The sequence below is a fragment of the Drosophila innubila genome, chromosome X (genome assembly GCF_004354385.1).
Source record: "Drosophila innubila isolate TH190305 chromosome X, UK_Dinn_1.0, whole genome shotgun sequence".
Classification (NCBI taxonomy): Eukaryota; Metazoa; Arthropoda; class Insecta; order Diptera; family Drosophilidae; genus Drosophila; species Drosophila innubila.
The window spans coordinates 15,140,468-15,164,141 of record NC_047626.1 but is presented as its reverse complement, the minus strand read 5'-3'; the positions used below and the strand labels follow the sequence as shown (position 1 = coordinate 15,164,141).

Sequence of the window (23,674 nt, the reverse complement as noted above, 5' to 3'; positions counted from 1 at the left end):
GCTATATTATATAGAGGTCCGATCCAAAAAATAAAGAAATTAAACTCAGTTATTTAGGATCCCACATAACAAATTTGAAGTCTCTAGCTCTTTTAGTTTCCGAGATCGACGCGTTCATACAGACGAGCCAGATTAACAGTACTAAATCGCCTCGTCTGTTTATACTGATCAAGAATATATATACTCTATTTGGTCTATGAGTTAGAGCAATTAAATTTGTTAATAAATTGCTCTAACTCTTCCACTTTTTGAGATCTATATTTTCATACAGACCAACAGACATTGTGAAAAATTCAATAGTTATTGTTCCCATTGTGGACTGGACTTAATATTCTCACCATACATTATGTTAACATATATAGTTCGATAAAGTCACAGAGTCTTATAATTGAAAAAAAAAAGAATAATTAACTAGTTCATAAAGTCATTTTCATAATGTGAACTTTAAAAGTGTCAAACATAAATTGTTTCTGTGTTTTAAATTAAACTAAATATATTCAATGTGTTATTTTAATTCTATAAAAATTAAATTGCATTGAGTTAAAAATTTAAGGAATAAACATAATGATGAGCTTTTCGAACGAACTAGAAATAGAACTTGAAATTACAAGTGAAAATTAAATTAAAAGAAAATGAAATCTTAGTATAATATTAATTTTAGCAAGTTATAAATTAGTTTTTTTTTTTTAAATTGGTAAGCATAAAAACATTTCCAGCTGTAAATAAGTATACACGAAAATAATATGGGAGTAAAATTAAAAACTGCAGATTTTCAAAATATTTTTCGATTCATGTTTGGTATTTAAGTAAGTTAAGTTGATTTTTATAATTTTAATAAATTAAATACTTTGAGTTTAACAATATAAAATTGGGAGTATTCCCCATTGAAATGAGCTAGATTTGCTGAAATCTGAATATCAATCAAATAAATTGTAAATCTGGACAAGTTAAACAATCAACGATTAGTGTGAAAATAATTCTTGGAAAATGGCTTAATAAGCAGCCGAGCTAGTCCCAGTTCAGCTGAGGTCAACCGTGACCTCCACTTTGACCCGAGCGGTCAACACACGCCAACTTAATTTACCGCTCAGCGGTAAATGCTCAGCAGATGATTCGATTCCAGTCAGAAGAGCAGAAGAAGTCAGAGAAGATAGAAGCTAGAAGCTAGAAGCTCTCGCTCGCTCTCATTCCCTCACCGGCAAGCGTTCTCTCCATCTCTCTGTGGATCTTGCTCTCTGCTGGCGCAGCAGTTTGCTCTCTTAACCAAATTGTAGCTGGAACATAAAAAGCTCGGATCGCCGCGCACGCTCAAACAGTTGATCAAACGAGACGTCTGTCTGTGGACGAGCGAAGCGAACGGAGGCGCAAAGCGAAAAACAATCAAATAACAACAACAATAACTTCGACTGTGCGTGAGAGTGTGTGTGTGTGTGTGAGTGAGAGTGTGTTTGTCTGTGTGTCTGTGTGCGTGTGTGTGTGTGTGTCTGTTGCACAGGTACCAATCCCCCCGTAACCAGATATGGCCAAATCTATGGCTCTATGCCTGACTGTGCTCCTGGCCGTAACCCTTGTCCAGGCTGAGGTTCAGGTCAAGGCCGCCGCCATTCCCGTTGAGGTCAAGGAGCAGCCACAGCTGGCAGCCATCGAGCAGTCCACGGAGTCACCTATTGCCGACATGGCGCTGATTGGTAGGCAATCCCAAGCAACTCCAATCAATCTGAAGACAATCTAATGTCAATGTGTTTCACCTTATTTTTTTTCATGTGTTTTTTTTCTGTGCATCCGTGTGTGCGTGTGCTCCGTGCGTGTATCTGTGTGTGTTGGTGCTGGTGCTGGTGCAGAGGATGCACCCATGGTGCCCAAGATGCCCAAGATGCCCACCGAGAAGCCACCAATGGCAGCCACAGTCCAGGCCAACAACAATGAGCCCAGCACAGGCTCCTCGGCAGCTAGCTTGGAGCAACCACAGCTGCAGGCAATGGAGAAATCGAGCAATCCGCAACCTCACACCGTTGCCGACTTCATCATTCATCCATTGATTGCGTTTAAGCCACGTCCGGGAGCACTCGATGAGTTGCAGGCACAGGGTAAGCAGGCAACTCCTGGCGCAACGGGAGGCACATCCTCCTCGCCCAGCACTTGGCTGTTTGGCATGAATCCCGGCCAGGGCTTGGGCTCATCTTTCTCAACACTGGCTGGCTCCGTTTCCGGTTGGTTCAACGATCGTCTGGCTGCTGCCGGACAGCAGCTGCCGGGCTTGAACGGACTGGTGGAGACACCAGTGCGCGACACCGCCAGCACAAGCAGCACCACAAGCACCACCACCCAGCGTCCGGACATTGTTGTGCGCGTCCAGCAGCGTCCCAACAGGAGGCGGATCAATGCGAATGGCAATGGCAATGGTAACAAGAATAAGAACCGCAATGGCAACAGCAATCGTGTCCAGCGTCCAAATCGTTTCAATAATCGCCTGGATTCCTTGGAGTCGGATGAGTACGATGATGATTACTTCAATGGCAATCGCTACGAGGAGCAGTTCGATGACGATGAGCAGCAGGACGACCAGGATGAGGACGAGCAGGAGGTAGAGGTCGATCCCAGCGCAGATGATCAGTCGCTCGAGCAGCTTGATGATGAGGAAGACGAGCAGCCGACAAAGCGTCGTCGCATCAACCAATCCCAGACAGCGCTGCGACCCAAGCCGCAGTCAGCGTCGCAGTCAGCGTCGCAGTCAGCGTCGCTGTCGCAGCGTCGTCAGCTAACACAGCAAACGAGACGTGGACAGCCGCTGGCATTGCTGGAGCAGGCCGAGGATGAGGAGGAGGAGGAGGATGACGATGTGGAGCAGGAGACGGAGGATGACGACGATGATGTGGAGGAGAGCGATGAGAGCTTTGCTCCCGTTATCTACACTCAATCCTCGCGCAAGTCGCAGGGTCAACCCGGCTTCATTCAGAATCGACAACAGAGCTTGATCAATCAGCTGCGTAGATTCACCTTTGGCCAGACTCCTGGTGAGCTGGGCAACAAGCTGCGCAAGTCTCAATCCCCATCCCAATCCCAGCTGCATTCCGGCCAAAGCCCCGCCAGAGCCGGAGCACGTCGTCCGCAGCAGGCGACGCTGCTGGTGAATCGCAATGGTCAGACAGTGTATGTGGCACCCGAGCTCTTGGATCTGGCTCCTGGCTATCCCTATGGCTATGCAGCAGCGCCCGTTAGGAAGCAGCAACGTCTGCCCGCCACCCCGTACCCCCAGCCGCCATTGACCGTGCCCGTGCGTCGCAAGGGACGTCCCACCCAGTACATAACCATACCCTGGAGTCAGCTGGGCTTGTCGCCGCCCGACCGCCAGTCCGTGGTGTCTCTTGCCGAGGGCATTCAGTCCCAGCCGCTGATTCTCAACATACCAGAGAGCGCCATCAGTTCCGTGCCTGTGCGAGGATCCAGCTCCGGCAACAGTCAGAAGAAGAAGAAGCGTCCCACGCTGACTGCCTCGGCGGTTCCCCTCTTGGCGGATGCCTCCCTCATGGACATCTTTCAGCCACCACAGATTCCACCATCCCGCACCGGCTCCAACTCCGGTTCCGGCTCCGGCACCAGCAACGTGACAAAGCCAAAGCCCAAGCCAGTGCTGATTTCCGCCAAGCCCGTTCAAACTGGCGGCTTGTTGCCCACACGCATTCGTCCCGGCACCATTGTGGAGAAGGCACCCGCAATGGACTCTACCGAGATGTACTCCGCCGCCCCGGCAGCTCAGGTCGAGCAGCAGCAGCAGAAGGAAAGCTCCGATGCCATGGACGCAGTGACTGCTGCCCCCGTCAATATGAATGCCGAGATGCCCATGGTTGCCGCTGGACAGGCGCTGCCCGAGCAGGAGTACATCATTGTCGGGGAGGACAATGAGCCGGGACTGTCGCGTCATGTGCAGCCCGCTTTTGGGGATGCTCGTTATGTGTCCTACGGCGATTTTCAGCCGTATTTCGATCTGATCCAACAGAATCGTCGATTTGCTCTGCGCAAGGCGGGACGTGGCCTCCAGGCGGCTGATGAGACGCCCATTGTCCAAGTCTAGTTGTAAATTCGAGAGAGCAAACTGAGAGTTGAAAAATGAAACAAAGAATAAGAAAATACGAAACATAAAAATAACCCAAAAATGAATTTCAATCATAAAATAGTGAAATAAAAATAAATTTTTTTATATTTTTTTTTCGTTGTTGTTGTGTGTGTGTGTGTGTGTGTGTGAAAGAAAAGCGAGACAAAATGCTGTTAACCTCTTGTGAACCCTGGCCCAAAACGAAAGAAAGATACTAGCATCTTTCCAAATAATACCAATAGTATTTCATATTTTTTTCTGCCTTTTTTTTAATGTGTTATTCATAAAACAATTTGCATAATTAATGCCGTCGATCGTCGTGCATTGACCTGTCCCGCAATTCTTGCATATTAATGAGGCTCGTGCGCTTTGACCGATTTTAACTTGGCCAACCACATTGAAAAGAAAGTCACAGTTCAGGTCATGTTTATTTATGTTCTATAGATATTTAGTAAGATTGAATTTGTAATATTCCTCGACGCTGACACTCATTTCGATGTTATGCATAATTCTAGGAACTAGTTCAATGAATAACTTAACGGTAATATTGATAGATATTTCCAAATAGCAAAACAAAAGACAAGATACGACTCTTATCAAAAGAGATATGAAAGAAATTAAGCATAGATAACGCAGCTTTTGTTTGCTCTCTTTCCATAGCAGTCAGTTTGGTGTTTGGTTGAATTTACGAGTCCCATAGCAATGAGCCATATGCAGGTGGCATTTAAGCTAAAGGATTTCAGCTTTCAGTCAGTGTGATCAGTTGCATAGCAGCTAAAAGATTGTCAGTTTTGCGCAAGATCATTTGATCTTATCTTATCGATAAATACAAACGATTTTTGAAGTTTAAGACTCAATAAAGTTCCAAAATGTTGGCACAATTTTAGGGGCCAATTAGATAAATGTGTTTGATCTGTGTAATGCATAAGGTGTAGGGAATATAGGAAAAACCAATTTTCGATTTTCGAATTCAAAATGTAGGGCGCAATTCTGGGAGCTGGATAATCACTTTCCACTTAGCGAGTAGCGTCTCAAATTCACACACACATACACACAGAGAGAAATAAAACAACAATAGTTGTGAAGCTTTAGCAGCTGGAGGCAACTACCATAGAAGCATTCAATCACTGGAAACCCACTTGCCGCATGATAATGTAAAATGGAACGAGAAGCTGACGACCGACACTTGAGTTTGGATTTCGGACATGGCCGCCGGCAGGGGAAAATTAAGGTGTATGAGTACAGTGATGAGAATTTGCATAATCATTCTAAGTGCGGCAAATTGTTGGAGCAATCAATGGGACAGTATTAGGCCGAGATGCGAGCACTTGGCAACCCTGAAAGACGTCGTTGACAACAGCATTCGTCACGGACAGTTCAAGTCAGTGAGTTGAAGTTTTGGATGTATAGCCAGATAGCTGGATAGATAGATGGATAGACAGTGGAATGGATGAATGTAAACGAGTTGATGATAGCCTAAACCTTAGCCTGGCCGATGACAACTGTGCCCTCGGGCCACATTCTTCCATGACAATTAATTATGCCCTGTGGTTGCGGGGTGAATGATCAGTTAAGTGGTGGCAAGTGGCATAGAGACAGAAAGACAGAGACAGAGGGAGAGGCAGATAAAGAGAATCGATATAGCAAAAGAAGCAGGCACATCGATTAACTGTAAATAATATAGAAATTCATAATTCAAATTAATTTCTTAGCTTTGCATCTGCTTAAAGTTCAACTCTTGGCCCCAACCATCTAAGACCAAGTTGCCGCCACCTGCTTAGCCAAATTAGTTGCCTGATTCCATAGCTAATTTCCATTATGTGCAAACAACAACAGCAACAGCAACAAATGGGGAAAAACATAAAAGAAAGACAGAATGAACAGCAAAGAAAGAAATACAAAAAAAAAAAAAATAGCTAAAAACTTGGCCCATTGTCTGCGCCCATTTCGTTTTGTTTGTTTGGTGCGTTGAACTTTCAACTTGGCCAAGCCGCAACTTCAACTTTAAGTCCACGTCCAAATTCAAGTCTCTATTCCGATTTCTCTCTCAAGTTGAATCAATTTATTAGACATTTGCCCATAGATGGATGGACTCGGATCGGACTCGCTTCAGCTTTCAAAATGGTCTTTTGCTTGACCATTTCTATCTATTCTTATTACCATTCACGGCATGTGTTTTGCTGCTCGTTTTGACATTTGACACCGTTGAACTTTTGTCCTCCGTCCCCTGCCCCCTGCCCCCAAGAAAGAGAGGAACAGCCGCAGCTGCGGCACATTTTTATGCTAATTTCTTTTAGAAATTTTTCGTAGTTTTCTTTAGCATTTTTTTGGGAGGGCAGACTCTCTGTTGTTATGCGGATTTCGTTACTGTCAACCGACTTTACTGATATCTGGCCCCCCACCTTTGGAAGGTAATGCAGAAATTGTGATTTCTTAAATGATTCCACATATTAAATATGCACATACTTAAACATACTTTTTGCTTTCTTAATTCCCATTTTTATACCCTGAGCCCATTGAAAATGGTCAAAAAATAATGTGTTGGTGCAGAATGTATGTAACAGGCAGAAGGTGTACATATTCTTGATCAGGATCAACAGCCGAGTCGATTGTCCGTCTGTCCGTCTGTCTGTCCGTCTGTCCGTCCGTCCGTCTGCTTGAACGCGTCGACCTCAGAAACCATAAGAGCTAGACACTTAAAACTTGGTATGTAGATTTCTGGATACCGTACGCAGATCAATTTTGTTTTCACTTTTGGATCGGACCACTATATCATATAGCTGCCATAGAAACGATACATCGAAAATGAAGTTTTAGTATGAAAAAGTTTTGTGTTTGTTGAGATATCTCAACCAAACTGATAAAATATACATTTGGGCTGGTATTAGACTTCCTGACCAAATTTCGTTCAAATCGGTCCAGTATATCATATAGCTGCTATAGAGCCGCTCAATCAAAAATTAAGTTTCAGTATGAAAAAGTTTGTTCTTTTTTAAGAAATCTTAACCAAACTAATATAATATGCGTTTTACTTAATTTTGTCCATCAAATCGGTCAACTATATCATATAGCTGTCATACGACCGATCGGTCAAAATAGGAATTTTAGTATGAAAAAGTATTTGTTTTTTGAGATATTTTAACCAAACTGTTAGAATATGTCTTTGAGTTGGTTTTGTACATTCTGACCAAATTTAATTTAATTCGGTTCAATATATCATATAGCTGCCACAGGAACAATTGGTCGAAATTAATTTATGTAGAGAGTTTTTTTCAGTAAATTGTATAGCACTTCTAAAGGAATATTTGGCAGCCTTTGTTAAAAGGCTATTAAGAGATTTATATGGAAACTAAATATGAGTTTCATGTGACAAATATACATTTTTTGATGAAAAGAAAATTAAGAAATGTGACGTGAAAAAGAAAATTTACCACAGACTATTCTGTTTCTTTGATCAAGATTATTATCACATATGATTATTAAGAATTCGTTAGGTGCATTATGGATTACAACTAGAAGATATCCTGTACAACTAGCAACACATAAGTCAACGCAGCTGTTTGTTCTATCATAGCAAGGCTTATTCTATTAGGTCAAGTTAAAGTTATGTATATAACTTTGAGATTAATCCACGTTGACAATGTTTAGTGTAACCAATTGTATCTTCTAGAATTTCCCAAAATTATTCAGCTATTCAGCAAGTTAAGAAACATCTTTGCATTGCTTTAGTTCTCTAATTTAGAAAGCGTCATTTAAAATCAAGGTAGAGTTTAGTTTATATATTTATTAAATAGACATTCGATTAATGTACTACAGAATCAGACAACTGACATTGTCGGAAGAGACGGAAGATGGCGATATTGTTGTGAATGCAACGGGAGACTCCATCGAAGGGTTCACCTGGCCCGAAGTGTCGGAGGGGTTATACGATAATGTATGCAAAGCCATATCGCATATTCTGGTAGTTGGCATCACGGTGATCATCTCCCAGAAGTGTCTGCTGCTGAAACTGGCGAGGACAGCGGAGCATGCTTTCTACGCCACGGTGGCCCTGGTCTTTTGCATGAGTGAAGCGCTCCTCCTGTCGCACCACATGTTGCACATGGCCTTTGGCCTAATGACCTTTAGCCTGGGAGCGATGGGCGTTGGCATTGAGATAAGGCATAAGCAGCTGCAATCTGCAAATCATTTTCGCAGTAAGCATAGCATTTTTGGTTCGATTGGATGCTTTTTCATCTTGGCCAGCATCTGCACTGGTTTTTGGATGCTGCTGGAAGATCTGGGCAAGAGGCATGCCATCGTGTTGCAACTCGTGCATCGTATTTGCAGCCTCACAAGCTATGTGGCATTAATGACCTCACAGCTGTTCGGCTACAACAAGGGATTCGTTCGTCGCAACTGGTCAGAATTGTACATTCGTATCTTAAAGTGTTTCACCTTTATCGCAACCATCAGTGTGTGCATCCCTGAGCTCAAGAACTTTGCACGCGATCTTCTGGAACCGATCGACGAGGAGGTGGACGACATAATACACAAAGAGATTCCATTGATGCGATAACAGACCTCCTTTTATCATATGACCAAAGATAAAAAGAAACATAAAAAGAAAGTAAAAAAGAAAGTTGAAGCTTTCAGCCTTAGTTATGTACATTAAGATTAAAAACAATAAAGTCGAACTACAATAACATATAACTATGATTTAATTTATTTTAATAATTAAACATTGCCCTTTTTGAATAGGGAATAAACTACATCAATTATATTATTTTAAATAAATTCCAGAAACTGGGTTGATAGAAGATCTCTACAATCAGCAGAAAATTCAATAAATCTTAATAAAAATAATAAATTATAATGTGGATGTATATACTTTCTCTTCAATTACTACAAAGTTGGATATAAAGTTCTCCCTCTGTTATAAATAATATTTCTGTGCTATTCCACCATAACTAATAATTATTATCCATTATAATGGATGTTTAATTGAATTATATCTGCTCAAATAGACGGTATGAAAACCGACTTCTTTTGCAACAACATTTACAATACTTTAGTTGTTTATTTTAGCTCAAATAGCTAGATAATATATACTAGAGCAATATTATTTCCAGTTTTGAGTGACATACTTTGAGTTTTGTAAGTTAGTTTGGATAAGATATCTCAAAAAACAAAAATTTTTTTCATACTAAGACCTAAACTGCGATGAGTGTCTAGATGAATTGTTGACAGATCATCTCTATGGGAGCTATATGATATAGTCTTGTTAGATAAGAAATGATTCACGAGTCGCTTATCTTTTCCAATCCTAACTCTCGGCTGAAACTTCTACATAAAGTACAGAAAGGATCATGTTGAGTATTTTCTACCTAGTTTCTAGGAAGGTCTGTTTCCACAAATCAAATGTTTATTTATAAACATTTTGCGGCGAAAAATATTATTAATTCTGAATCCACATGGAATTATAAAGTACGTGTTTATTTTTAAACATTGTTTGTGAAATCTTTTATTCGTCTGCACATATTCAGCTATCGAATTATGGAGTCATATATCATTTTCTTCTCAAAGGGAAGACTGGTCTACAATATAGTTATTTAAAGAACTCTTCACATGGCATACTTTCAAAGTTCACATATTTTTGATCCCAGATGGCTGTGATTTGTGTCTTCCTATCCATCAGCCCTGTATAGTATATCAAAAGGCAGACGAGTCAAGATACGCAGAATTCAAGCAAATTCCAACTTGTTGCTTTTGCTGTTGATCTTAAATACCCTGTTAAAAGTCAGTAAAGGGTAGAGGCAAATTCTATAAAGAAAAGTTGTAAAAAATCTTTAATAATAAATGAAAAACTGAGGAAATATGTTGTAAAAGTTATCTAGTTATTCTATAGCATGAATATAAATGGCTATGGAAACTGAAATCGGGCCTATCGAAAGTAGATATATTAGTTAAATTGCTTTAAATATCTTTTAAAAAAAAAAAATAATCGATTAATATAATATCAGAAGTAGGTCATTACAAAAAGTATTGTACTTTACCAAAAAAACCAATTTTTCTATGCAAAAGTTTGAGGTCGAAAGTCTTTCCATGCTCAGTAATTCTGATATCTAGTGACTGATATTTGTGACTCACGATATAAATTTATTCAATTTAATATATAAATTCTAAATGAAAAAAGAAAACATAAATCATTGCATTGATGCGTAGACTATCGATATTATTCATAGTGCTATCGATAATTTGCAGCTGTTTGCAGGGTATTTGCCATTCGCACACACCTTCGACCTGCTAGCATAGGCATAGGCATAGCATAGGTGTTGTCTGCGGTTATTAAAGAGTTCGAAAAGTCACGAGCAGCGTGCGAAACACTCCAAAACCGGCCAAGATCGTAGCCCGCTCAAGGGCCACACTTGAGTATATGACCAAGCGATCGGGCCGTGGCCTAAACAGTTGCCATGCGTCGCTGGCTGGCGCTCACTCTGACTTGGCAGTCGGGGTCTAAACGATAAGGCAGTTGGGCAATCGGGATTTGAGACTTGGGAGTTGGAACTTGGTTACACGGATAGTTCTTTGATTCTTTTGTCATTAGCGTGACGAGGTTGCCCGTGGGTTCGTATTCTGATAGGGTCGATGGGATCTCTCTTTATGATTTTTTTTGGCACTGTTCTGCTCAATTTGAACTTGTTTGTTTCGTTTGCTGCTTTTGTTCTTCCTGCTTCTGTGGCGGTCACTGACCCTCTTCCATTTGACCATCTTTTCGGCACTTGAATTTATGCCGACTCGTGATTGGAAATGGATGCCGTTTGTCGAATGCCGAATGCCGTTGCCAACATTCTATGGGCGTAATTATGTCAATCTCGAAAGCTATCTCTTGTTGTGTCTCTCTTCTGGGCTTCAACGGCATTGATCTCTAGAATGATTCTTTAGTCTTTAGATTTCGCAGACAATTCTGCCATTTCTTCTTTATTTATTTGTTTGTTTGTTTGTCTTTTGCCTTGTCTCGTCTCGCCTCGAGTCGCAGTCGAAGTCGAACTTTTTGCATAAAAACCTAGCAGCATCGATTGAATCTGTACAGTTCTGTGTAACTTTGCTTACAATTAAGTACAATCGAACTCTAAAGGATCCCCGACAATGTCCAAGCTAAGCGCTTTATTTGTGCTCAGCTGCCTTATGGCCTTGGCCATGGCTGTGCCGGGTAAGTAAAAGATACAAATGTGAACTGCTCGCAGTTACTTAGATTATGCTTATATAATTATCGAATTATCGTCATTCTCTGGCTGCAGAGCAGCGACAGTTGCGTCAACAGCAGCGACAGTTGCAACAGTTGCAACATCCGTATCTGTTTTTGAGCGTGCCACGAGGACGCGCCAATGCTGGCGCCGTGGTGCAAGGTTATGAGATTGTCGAGCAGCCTGAAGATGACATGCAGAGTGATGATGATGACGATGACAACACTGGCGATGATGATGATGATGATGATGCTGATGATATGCCACTGCGTCATCATGTTGCTGATGCTGAAGATGATTTGGCTGATGATGATGACGATGATGATGATGTTGATAATGATAATTTGCCTCATGGCCTTAGCTTGGCTCGCAACGGGCAACTTGTGTTCATCAATGCTGACGACATGAATGAGGAACAGGACAACAATGTGCCTTTGGTATTGGCCAAATCTGGCATGGCCCGCAAGTCCGTCTCGCCTTTAGGCAATGGCCAGCCGCTGCTGAAGAATGCAAAGCCCACACAGATGATGGTGGCCAGGGATCAGGCTGGTGCCATCATGGTGCCCGATGGCATCGTTGAGATCGAGGGCCAGAGCGTGGTGGACGAGAAGACCGGCAAGGCGGCGCTCCTTGTGCCACGTGCCGCACTCGATGCCATTCCCGATGGCGCCGTTGTCGCGCTCATGGAACGTGCCGCCAGCGATGAGGCTGTCGGGGAGGAGCGCGCCAATCGCGTCATTGTGCGTCGCCGCAAAAACGCCGCACGTCGCAATGTCCAGCGTCGTCGTCGTGGCGGCCGTCCCGCCCCCCAACGTCGCCTTCGCGGCGGTCCACGCCGCCGTCGCGTCAGCCCCAGCAGACGTCGCAATGTGCGTGTCGTGCGTCCCAATGGCAGCCGTCGGCGTGGCAACGTCCAGCGTCGCCGCGGAGGTCAGATCATGCTCCAGGGTTGAGTCGCGACTGCAGCAGGAGCGAGGGAACGAACATTTTTGCTAGTATTATAGTTAAGCGCTAAAAACAGCCCCAAAAACATTTGACAATTGAAACGGAATCGAAAATAAATATAAATGTGATATGAAAATATTTGAAATTTCCTTATTGAAATTATTTATTATTTACTAGTGATTGCGAAATACATTTGCTTTGCCCTTTTTTTATTCTTTACAGTTCATTTTATTTTAATTTAAATTAAATATTAATTTGTTGCTGAAATCTAATGCCGATTTTACTGATTACTTATCTAATTTTCGACTATTTTATTTATACATTTTTTTTGAGAAGTTTAAGAATTTAAAATAGAATGTTATTCATTAAGATATTATCAAGTTTTTCAGCTTCCTTTTCCCGCTCATTCTGCCAAATGACCAACTGGTTTTCTTAAATTTTTTTTGCTTAGACACAGAGAGTTGTGTTGAGCAGTTTGACCTAAATAACGACCAAACAGGCGGCCACGCTGCGTATGCGCAATGTGAGTGACCAAAACAAAAATTCATTTAGTTTTTGGCTTTTGTTCTCGACCTTTGCGAACTCAAAATAAATAAATGACATTACGTTTTTTTAATGGGCTACTCCGATCACGACTAATGTGAGCAAATCAATAACTGCCCAACAGATTATAATTTCCAGTTTATGCTTTATTTTATTTTATTTTATTTTAATGGGAACAGTTTCTTGTGAAAAGAATTGTTATTAAATTCTTTATTGAGGAGTTTGCATTTTTAAATAGTTCTATAATTAAGTACATTATCAAGCTGAATAATTTGGACAGCAAGAAACTGATCTTAAAGTATCTTATGTGAGCATTTGTTTTAGACAAACTGGATTCGAAATGTATATTATTAATAATATACTGTTTACTACAATATTTTGAAGAAAGTGTAAGGATTTTAATCACACAAATATTGCATTTTATTATTTAAAAATAGTAAAATATAGTTGTAAGCTAACTGATTATTAAAATTAATACAAGTATGTTAAACTCAATTGTATTTTAATATTTAACTTTTAAATGAGAAAGAAATATTGCATACCTTTTTACGATTAAAAGTCTTCCATGAAAATGCAGATTCATAGGTATTCCAATTAAAACAATATAATATTAATATCATAGACAATGCACTCTAGAAGACTTTTGTTTTTTTAGGTGATTACATTTGAGATCTTTATTTAAGCATTATAATCAACTACAGGCAGTTGACTCCATTAAAGCTCGACATAATTCGGATCTGCCTCTATTTAAATCTTTACAAATAGATGGATAACATACAACTAGCTATCGCTAAAGTAATTTTTTGTACTAACTATTCTCATTCTGAAATATTTGTACACCAAATATTATTCAAAAACATAATATATAATAATAATATATATACAATATATATACAATAACTAAATTTGCTTACTAAAATTTAACCCGTCTAAAGCCAATCATAATTTGGTTCACTGTGTTGTTATTTTAGCTAATTTGGGAATGACAATATTGATATTATCGCAGGTGTCAGTAATAGCAAAAAAAAACAATAATAATAATTAAAATCAAACAGCTATATGATTTAAATAGTAGTCTAATGTTGGTGTAATTTGGTAAAGATGTGTAAGACAATACTCAATCAATGGTTGGGATTTCTCAAAAGAAGAAAATAGTGCTTAGATTTTAAGCAATTTGGTCACTATCGATAAGATGATTAGACTATTAGACATCAGTTATTCATTTGGTTAACTGATATTCGAATTACTTTTAATAAGTAACTTGATTTTAATGCAATAAAGCAGAGAAAGAGAAACTGAAACGGAGTAAAGCAGCATGTGGTAAAAATAAAAAAGACTAGAAAACTTGTGTTCTCAGGGCTCAATCAATACAGAGTTGAAGTTGAAGATGAAGTTCGTATTTTGGCACAGTTAATATATAAGATACAATCAATCATAAGAGGCAATAATATGACTGACAGCCAGTGAAAGAGTAAGAGATAGTCATAGACGAAGAGGGAATAATAGAGGTTAGTCTAAAGAGTTGTAGCCAAAGCTCTTGCATGTTCTGTAATTTGGCATTAGCATAATACTTAAGACTTAAGACCAAAAATGGCAACAGCCAATGGCCTCTTCACTTTGACCTGCCCGAGGCACTGGCGAGATTAATCGCACCATGGAGCGAAGTGTATTAGGTGAATGTGGCGAATAGGAATAGCGTGTGGCAAGTGAGGAAGGGGGGGGGTTGGGCGTAGGGTCAACTGAGTGACAGTAATCCATCAAGCGTTCTGATGTTGATGTTCTTGGCTATAAAATCTGTGTGCTCCCAACTGTTGTCAGTCAGTGGCGAGTGCAAGCTCAGAGCCAACAAGTGCCCAGATACCAGATCCCAGATCGCAGATCCCAGTCGTTATCCATTTTTGATAAGGAGCCACAGTTAGCCACAGAATGCAGTGTCTGCCACAGTTGATATTGGCGCTTGCGCTATGCGCTTTGCTCTCACCACCAGAAGCCTTGGGTAAGTTCACAGTTGAGAGCAATGTTTGACAATTGGTTAACAATCTGAATCTGAATCTCCATCTGCATCGTTTGCAGCCAACGGAAAGGGTCTACGCTCCGTGGGCCGTGGCGAGAATGTCTATCCCGAGGGTCGATTCACCTCATCGATGATAAACAAGCTGAACGCGCTGAAGACCACCACGACAACTACCACCTTGCCGCCAACAACCATATTACCAATCTCCCCAAGCACTCCTCCAACCACCACAACCTCCGGCACTTCGACGTCTGAACCAATAACAGACACCACACCAACAACACCAACAGCCACTTCCACTGGCAGAAGCTTCGATGATGACGTTGAATTTGCTGAGGCGGATGATGAGGAGCAGGTCTACAATGCGCGTGCCTATGATGATGATGCCGAGGATGATGATGACGACAATGAGCAGCAGTCCTCCGTCGATGACGACAATGAGATTGAAAGCGATGATGATGATGCCGATGCCTATTATATGGTCGCTGCTGGCGGCAGTGTTGCCTCTGCAGCCAAGCCAGCTGCCGCAGTTGCAGTCAACGATAAGCTTATCCAAAGCCTGGTGCGTCGTCCAACCGAACAGCAGTGGCGTCAGTTCCAGCTGGAGGAGCGCAATCGCCGTCGCATGAATCGCCTGCAAAGGGAGCACAATCAGCAAGTCCGGGAATTGCTGCGTCGTCAGCGCATCTCGCAGCGTCGCAATTCGCAGCGCATCCAACGCATCCGGCAGCAGCATCGTCGCCAGGTGGCCAAACGCAATCGTCGCAACAAGAATCGCAGCAAGAGCCAACAGCAGCGTCGTCGTCGCAACAATCTCCAGCGTCGCCGTCGCGTCAAGTCCCAGAGTCAGCGTCGCCGTCAGCGCATGAATCAGCGCCGTCTCCTCCGTCAGTTGCTCCGTCGTCGTCGTGGACGTGGCCGTAGCCTGGGACGTCTGGCCGTCGCCCAATTGTAAGCCCGACTGATCTGACCGATCTGATCCATTTGAATCCCATGTACACGTATTGAGCAAATGCAACGGCTCCAAAAAGCCTCTAAAATAAATTAATTTTTTCAACTGAATTTCAGTCTTCTTCCTCTATAACTAAGACAAAACTAGGAATTGTTTTACAGGGAAAATTAAGCAAACTGTCGCCCTGAAGACCAGTATTTTAATTTCCCAGCCTTTCTCCTCTCTTTCATCTACGAATCCTTTACACAAGTCAAAAGTTCATGCGACTAAGCTCGTATCCTTATGAAGTTCGTTGACCCCACAAAAAAAACCTCTACACGAGGTAAAAGTCTAGTGACGAAAGCAATTTCTAGCCCCAAAATTTCTGATATAAAATTTTGTGACGAACAAAATTGAGTTTAATCTAAAACTTTAAAATAAAAATATAAATGAAAAAAAAAAAAGCAAAAATTGGCCTAAACCTTTCGATCGGTATATAACTCTATCTGATCGGACAGTCGCAGCAAATTTTCCAATTTAGCTGTATATATAGTTAGTCGCCTTTCGCACCCATCGTGCTGCTTTCGTCACTAACGCGAACTGCCGTCCGCAGTGATAGCTCTGATAAATCTAAGCCATTATGCCAATGCTTAACTCTTACTATGGAATTTGACTATTATACAATTGCATTCCAGGTAAGTTTGTAACTCTTTACTCCTTTTAGTATTATACCTTGCCTTTCGTACTTTTATAGGATCCCTCATAAACCTGTACTTACTTTTTATACACGTTACTCGTGAAACAATAGTACATTGTAGACGTTGGACTATGAATTGAAAATCAAAGGCACTTTTGACCTTTTAAGGTATATATTTTCTTGATGAACATCAGCATATATAGAAATAGTCAAACTTCCATAACACAAACTTTCAGAACTCAAATTCTCTCTAACTCAAACTAAATCGTTTACTTAGCGAATTACATACAATTCTGTTTCCTTAACTCGAACTTCCAAAAGTAGCACCGATCCATAGCTCGAACATATATACACTGATAAAAAAAATGTTCTAAAATCAAGATTTAGGTCTAAAAAATGCTTTGAGAACAAAAATTTCTTAAATTAAGAGAACACACCTTGATTTTAAGAACATTTCAAATAAGACCAAGCTCTTATTTTAAGAATAAATGTTCTTAAAATTAAAATTAAAATATAAAATAAATAAAAATTATTTTTCATAGAATTTTTTTTATTATTAAATTTTCATTTATTTATATTTTTTTGGTTGGTCTTGTATATATATATATATATATATATATATTATGTCAGTGTATATATATATATATTGGTACACGCCTTCTGTAAGTCGAATTTTTGGAGGAAATCCTCAATTATAAGCTATATTTTGTTTGTTTCTGTTGTATGCTTCTGTTACCGGCTCTTTTGAATACGTTATACACCTAATAATAACAATTAATAATAATGCATTATGATAGAATATTGCATCAAAAATTAAGAAAATACGTTCTTAATGGACTTCTTTGTCAGACGGGCTTAATAATTATCTTCCTTTTTAAAAAAGATTCGAATATGATTCATGTCTATGCTTAAAATGTGATTTATTTATTTTACAATAACAACATGTAAAGCAATCTCAAATTGATCATGCAGGGAATTTCAATTAGTGATTCTGATTATATTTGTATAATATATAAATATGTATGTAAAATTGGTTTCCGTTTAAATTAATAATTCTATAATCACTTAAATTTTCACTAATTTGTTTTTAATTCTTTTAAGGTTGTATTCAATTTGATTACTTTTGACTGGAATCAAGCAGAAGCCAGAGTAACTTATTTCGTCCTTTAAGCTATTAAGCAGACAATGTAACTTCTAAGGCAGACGAATGAGATTTAATATGAAATAGAAGCATCAAAACAAGATATTTACAAAGAATAAAAGTACCAACGTTAACCAAGTTTAGAACCCACATAAAAAGAGATCAGTACTTTGAATTACTTGGTAATCATCAGATCACATCCTCCTACTTCTTTTTTCTAGAGCTTCGTTCGTTTCAATTCATTTCTTTGGATAATCCTTTAAATAGACGATGGTTATCTTTCATTTTTGGATCGAGTTGTGGGACAATGTGCATTCTAATGATATTCAATTGAATTTCACAATTGCTGATCTTTCGGTCTATCGGTCTTTCGGTTGATTGACATGACATACACTTTCGCCCTTAGATGAAGCGACTTTTGTTCTAGCTCGAATTCTACGGTTGACTAGAACAATACCAATGGAGCAGATATATGAATATGCTAATACACACATCGATTGATTTCGCAGATACAGCTATGCAAATATCTCGGATCGCATATGGAAAACGGGATAGAGAAGAGGTGAGAGGGGAACCCGCGTGGAGGTTACGCAGGTTGTCGCACCGGGTCAACGTTGATTATTTATGGGAATATGCTAAATGGCTTACAGTGAGCTAACGTCTCAAGAAGCGGACAAAAACATCGATATCTTTGGTATGGTTAAGCCTCTGCTTTGCTCTAATATTTTGTTGCTCTTTTTTTGGCAATGTAACACAGACTTTTAGGCCTACTAATTAGCCAAATGTTACAGGGCCACTTGTAAGTGGCTCTGGCATATAAATATGCCAGTCTGTAACGTTGTAAGTCAGTCAAGCAGCGATCCGCATCCAAAAGAGATATTCGCAGATATCTAAAGATATTTCTACAGCCAAGGACATGTATATGCTTAAGGGTTTTCTCATTGTAACCTGCCTGGCAGCTGTTGCGCTGCAGGTCAACGGTAAGGAGAGAACATTTCAATCATATATCATCCTCTTCAGACTTATTACATATTCGCATTACGTATTCCATTGACAGCCAAGCCCCAGCAGGCGAAACGTGGACCAAACCAGGTGTTTAGACGTCATCATCAGGAGGATCTCGAGCTGCCGGCAGAAGGTCGCATTAGTCCATCGAAGCTGGCTGCGATTCTTAACGCATTTGGCAACGGTAGCAACTCTCCGCCCACAACCGAACCCACAACCATAACCAGCATAACCGAAGATCCAACTACAACCACCGGATCTTTCGTTGTGACAACTTCGCCTACAGCTTCGCCTACAACCACAGTTACTCCTGCCGCTCGCGCCAGCAACGATTTTGATGAAGAAGATGATGACGAGGAGCTGGACTTTCAGCTGAACGATCAATACCGTTTGGATGATCATGATGATGATGATGATGACAGCAACGACATCGGTGCCATTGCCAAACGCAGTCAGGAGGACGAACTTGCCCGCCAGCGCCGTCAGTTCAGACGCCAACAACAGATGCAGCGTCGTCGTCAGCAACAAAACAATCAGCGCCGTCGTCGCAAGCAGCAGCAGCGTCGCCGCCAGCGTCAGCAGCAGCAGCAGCAACGTCGTCGCAACCTTCGTCGCAACATGCGTCTGATGCAGCGTCTCCGCCAGACCAACAACAGGAACAGGAACAGGAACAACAACCGTCGCGTCATCCGAATTCCTGTTTAAGTCCCGATCACCATGACCACATTCTAAATGCAACATGTAATTGATTTAGACTTCAATTAATAAAGAACAATATCCACAATATTTTATTAGTTTTATTAGTTCTATTAAAGCAGTTGGGACTAGAGTTTTTTCATTGAAAAAGACATGCGAGAGATCGAAGAGAGCTCTTTCTTTATTTACTCAGATCCAGAGTTGGAAAAGTTCCTTCCTTCCTCCACATTCTAAAAGCAACATGTAATTGATTTAGACTTCAATTAATAAATAACAATATCCACAATTTTTTAATAGTTTTATTAGTTTTATTAAAGCAGTTGGGACTAGAGTTTTTTCATTGAAAAAGACATGCGAGAGATTCAAGAGAGCTCTTTCTTTATTTACTCAGATCCAGAGATGGAAAAGTTCCTTAAGCAAAGCCGAAGTGGCTCTTACTTTAAGAACAATTAAGAATGTAACACAGCTTCGATAAGTAGCTGTTCTTAAAGAGATTTCGGCGAAAAATCTATGCCCGAAAGTGCTAACGACCTTACCATCCAAACACGCTTACATTTATTCAGATGACTTAGAGTTGGATCTGTTCTGGAAGAAGTCAGTGTATGACTTACTCCAAAAATAACTATCGACCATCCTATTAGATGCTTATTCTTACAAGTTTAATCAAAAGCCCTTGCCACTTTTAGTTTGGCATTGATAAAAGTAATGCTATAAAAATTATAATCTTTCTATAAAAAAAAGAAATTATTATGAAAGTAGTTATTACATTTCTTTCACTGCGGACGGCAGTTCGCGTTAGTGACGAAAGCAGCACGAAGGGTGCGAAAGGCGACTAACTATATATACAGCTAAGTTGGAAAATTTGCTACGACTGTCCGATCAGATCAAGTTATATACCGATCGACAGGTTTAGTTCTAACTTACAAAATGGCGTACTAAAACTTTTCTAACCAACCTGGGTCATAAGATACGGGGTGTAAGTAGGAGGGAAAAATTTTGATAATTGCAGCTTATGGGGCCGTTGGGGCTTTTGGTAAAATTTTTTATTTTTAAAAATTCTAATTAAAATACGCGTCGATTGATACCTCAATCACCCAAATCCGATAACTGGTTCAAAAGATAAATAAATTTGAAAATTTTAGTGGACTTCTCAAAATGAAATGAAAAGTCAGTTTGTTTGTCTGTTTGTCTGTTTGTCTGTTTGTCTGTTTGCATCAAAGCGCTAAAGAAGCTTAAATGTAATGATGGGGATTGATTCCTTTTCAAAATCTAGAAATGTTTGTTCTACGACTTTGTCAATTTCCCGCTAGTTTAGCGGGAAAACGCTAAATCCATAAAATTGAAACCTCAACAGTTTCCAAACCATAGAAGCTACAGATATGTTCTATATATCATTAGAAAGGTGTGTTTGAGGGCTTTTAGGCGTACCTTTAAACTTTTCTAAAGTACTCAGGTAACATTTTACAGGTGAAATAAAGTTTTTAGCTTACATTTTGGCGATTTCTGACAAAACGGCTCTAACGATTTTTGTTAAATTTTAATATGTTGTAATACGTACAATTTCGCGTTTTTTTGGTATATGAAACATAAATTTTGGTTGAGGGGTTCGGAAGATATTACCTGTTAAGTGAATAAATACATTTTTCCATCGGTCGAAAATCACGTTTTAGTACGAAAAACTTTTTGGTTTTATGAGATATCTCAACCAAAATGATACAATATGCATTTAACTTGGTTTTATATATTCTGACTAAAGTTGGTTCAAATCGGACCACTATATCATATAGCTGTCATAGGACCGATCGGGTCAAAATTTGGTTTTAGTATGAAAAACTTTTTTGTTTAATGAGAAATCTTAACCAAACTAATACAATATGCATTTAACTTGGTTTTATATATCCTGACCAAAGTTGGTTCAAATCGGACCACTATATCATATAGCTGTCATAGGACCGATCGGTCCAATATTAAGTCTTAGTATGAAAAACTTTTTTGTTTTACTAGATATCGTAACCAAACTAATAGAATATGCATTTATTTAAGACTTATATATCCTGAACAAAGTTGGTTCTAATCGGAACCACTATATCATATAGCTGTCATAGGACCGATCGGGTGAAATCCAAGTCTTAGTATGAAAAACTTTTTTTTTCATAGTAAGTACGAGGTCTCCGACAGTATAGTATGCTCGGCTGTAGCAACGCGAGCAAAGCGAGCAGGGGGCTGGGCCCCCTAGTTTTTCTTTATAATTAAAGAAAAAAATTCTTTAAATATGAAATACGTTCAACAACTAAATTTTTATATTTTACTATTTGCCTGCATTAATGATAAAGTTACAATGTCAAAAGCAAAAGCAATTGCAAAAATTTCTGATATCCACAAAAAAACCTCTAAACGAGGTAAAGTCTAGTGAAGCAATTTCTAGACCCAAAATATCTGATATCAATTTTGTGACGAACAAAATTCAGTTTAATCTAAAAATTTTAAATAAAATATAAATTAATATAAAAAAACGAAAATTGGCACTGCGCAAAAGTTATTTTTATGTACAAAGAAGATCACTTTTACTCACAGTGCACAATGCCAATTTTCGTTTTTTTATATTAATTTATATTTTTATTTAAAATTTTAGATTAAACTAATTTTGTTCGTCTAAAATGGATATCAGATATTTTGGGTCTAAAATTGCTCACCTAGATTTACCTCGTTTAATTTTTTTGATTTATTTTCTCGAATTAAACATTTTTTTTAAGTTTCAAAGTTATTTTGCCAATAAATTTATTATCAATTCAGATTATATAAGGATTTCATAATAATTAGTATATGTCAAAAGACAAATATTCCTTAACTTTTAAAATTATAACTCAATTATAATTTAACAAAATTGATATTTATAAAAATATTTGATTTTTATTAATGCTTCTTTTTGGTTTGTCAGGATTATGAAGACTTCTCCAAATAATTAACTTAATTGATATACACGTTTTTATTTATAAAAATATTTGATTTTAATAATGCTTCTTTTTGGTTTGTCAGGATTAGGAAGACTTCTCCAAATAATTAACTGTTTTTCTTCAGCTAAGCTCACAATTTAAATAATATTAAAAAATAATAAGTTAAAGTAATGAAAGCCTGATATTATATATAAAGCGCAATCAGTTTCACCTTCGAGAAGCCCATTAAAAAATGAAAATGTTAATAAAGTATTTGAAAATAGTCGCAAATTTGATGAAGAGAATCGAACAGTTCAGTGATATATTGCCGATGATACTCGGTTGAATAGTGGATGTTGTGATCTTAGCTGCGAACTTTGTCGCTAGGTCAATCTGGTTCATTCGCAAACATCACAAAGCTAGAATGAGGGAGGGGGAAAGGCTGATGATAGTTGACTCTGGCTTTGTGGCTAAAACTTTGTCGCCAAAAATTTATGCGAAAATTTGCAAATTTGCTGTGGCAAAAAATGATAATGAGAATTATTAGCAACGGTATTGGATTAGTTGTTGTTGATATGGACTGGCAACTGGAGCGTTTCTTCGGGTATATAACCTTGTCCATCTGTTGGCAATGGCACAGTCAACCAGCGGTATTCCCTCAGGCAAGCAGCATTGTCAGCACTTGAAGCCAAAGGATAACTAAAGCCATATCAATTCATTCGATTGTTGGAAGACACATATTGAGATTACGTGATTATCATGAGATTCCTGGTTTGTGCAGTGCTCTTGCTATCGGCAGCAGTTTTGGCCGAATCTGCAGGTGAGTTCCAAAATTCATACAATCAGATTGTTGATCCTTATCAACGAATACCATTCGTATTACAGTTGGACGCAGCGAAGACGGCGATGCATCGCACCAAAGATACAGGGTGTTTAAGAAAAAAGAGAATGCGGTTAATGCCGAGGGGAAAAGTCTTACGAGTCTGTTCAAAGGCTGTCAAAACGACGTCACTAGCACAATGACGTATAGTCCCTCACCGTCCGAGCTCGAGGGAACCGTAGTCGTGACCTCAACACCATATTCGTCATCAGACACATCTGAACCAGCGTCACGTGCCTATAAAGCTGATGTCGATGACGAAGAATCCGCGGATGAGCTGGACAACGATGATGAGGACTTCAATATTGATGAGCCGATCCATGATGACGATGACGAACTGAGTGTCTACGAGGGCTCCAGCCCCACTCGTCGTGCCCACGGCCGTCCCAACGGACAGGTGTCACACAGCGCTCGCCAGCTCGACTATGAGCTCCGTCGCCAGGAGGAGGAGAACAAGCAGCTTCGTCAACGCATCCAAAGGCTCCGTCGCCGCAATAAGCAGAACATGCGTCGTGCCCGACTTGCTCGTCGCAAGCAGAGTCTCCGTAACCAGAGCCAACGCCGTCGCAT

At 39.7% G+C, this 23,674-nt stretch overlaps 4 protein-coding genes across 4 annotated transcripts; all 4 read left to right on the top strand.

The window, feature by feature from the left end:
- The first annotated feature begins 1,519 nt into the window (after positions 1-1,519).
- LOC117787157 (histone H3.v1) lies at positions 1,520-4,118 on the top strand. The gene is made up of 4 exons (XM_034625607.1): positions 1,520-1,688; positions 1,842-1,906; positions 1,970-2,718; positions 2,776-4,118. The coding sequence occupies exons 1-4, from the start codon at positions 1,520-1,522 to the stop codon at positions 4,070-4,072; spliced, it is 2,280 nt and encodes a 759-aa protein (XP_034481498.1). The 3' UTR covers positions 4,073-4,118.
- A 3,692-nt stretch (positions 4,119-7,810) lies between these two features.
- LOC117791650 lies at positions 7,811-8,780 on the top strand. Its single transcript, XM_034631464.1, has one exon. The coding sequence runs from the start codon at positions 7,899-7,901 to the stop codon at positions 8,649-8,651; it is 753 nt and encodes a 250-aa protein (XP_034487355.1). The 5' UTR covers positions 7,811-7,898; the 3' UTR covers positions 8,652-8,780.
- A 2,441-nt stretch (positions 8,781-11,221) lies between these two features.
- On the top strand, positions 11,222-12,351 carry LOC117793643. Its single transcript, XM_034634015.1, has 3 exons — positions 11,222-11,285; positions 11,374-11,648; positions 11,814-12,351. The coding sequence occupies exons 1-3, from the start codon at positions 11,222-11,224 to the stop codon at positions 12,270-12,272; spliced, it is 798 nt and encodes a 265-aa protein (XP_034489906.1). The 3' UTR covers positions 12,273-12,351.
- Positions 12,352-14,733: 2,382 nt separating this feature from the next.
- LOC117787149 (mitogen-activated protein kinase kinase kinase kinase 4-like) lies at positions 14,734-15,776 on the top strand. The gene is made up of 2 exons (XM_034625594.1): positions 14,734-14,803; positions 14,881-15,776. The coding sequence occupies exons 1-2, from the start codon at positions 14,734-14,736 to the stop codon at positions 15,774-15,776; spliced, it is 966 nt and encodes a 321-aa protein (XP_034481485.1).
- Positions 15,777-23,674: the final 7,898 nt, after the last annotated feature.

Bases quoted from the DNA above. Each gene is read 5' to 3' on its own strand.
- LOC117787149 (XM_034625594.1), top strand. From the start codon at position 14,734: ATGCAGTGTCTGCCACAGTTGATATTGGCGCTTGCGCTATGCGCTTTG. The intron at 14,804-14,880 runs GTAAGTTCACAG...CATCGTTTGCAG, and splicing joins CTCACCACCAGAAGCCTTGG to CCAACGGAAAGGGTCTACGC.
- LOC117793643 (XM_034634015.1), top strand. From the start codon at position 11,222: ATGTCCAAGCTAAGCGCTTTATTTGTGCTCAGCTGCCTTATGGCCTTG. The intron at 11,286-11,373 runs GTAAGTAAAAGA...CTCTGGCTGCAG, and splicing joins CTTGGCCATGGCTGTGCCGG to AGCAGCGACAGTTGCGTCAA. The intron at 11,649-11,813 runs GTTGATAATGAT...GGCAATGGCCAG, and splicing joins ATGATGACGATGATGATGAT to CCGCTGCTGAAGAATGCAAA.
- LOC117787157 (XM_034625607.1), top strand. From the start codon at position 1,520: ATGGCCAAATCTATGGCTCTATGCCTGACTGTGCTCCTGGCCGTAACC. The intron at 1,689-1,841 runs GTAGGCAATCCC...GTGCTGGTGCAG, and splicing joins TGCCGACATGGCGCTGATTG to AGGATGCACCCATGGTGCCC. The intron at 1,907-1,969 runs GTCCAGGCCAAC...GAGCAACCACAG, and splicing joins AGCCACCAATGGCAGCCACA to CTGCAGGCAATGGAGAAATC.
- LOC117791650 (XM_034631464.1), top strand. From the start codon at position 7,899: ATGTACTACAGAATCAGACAACTGACATTGTCGGAAGAGACGGAAGAT.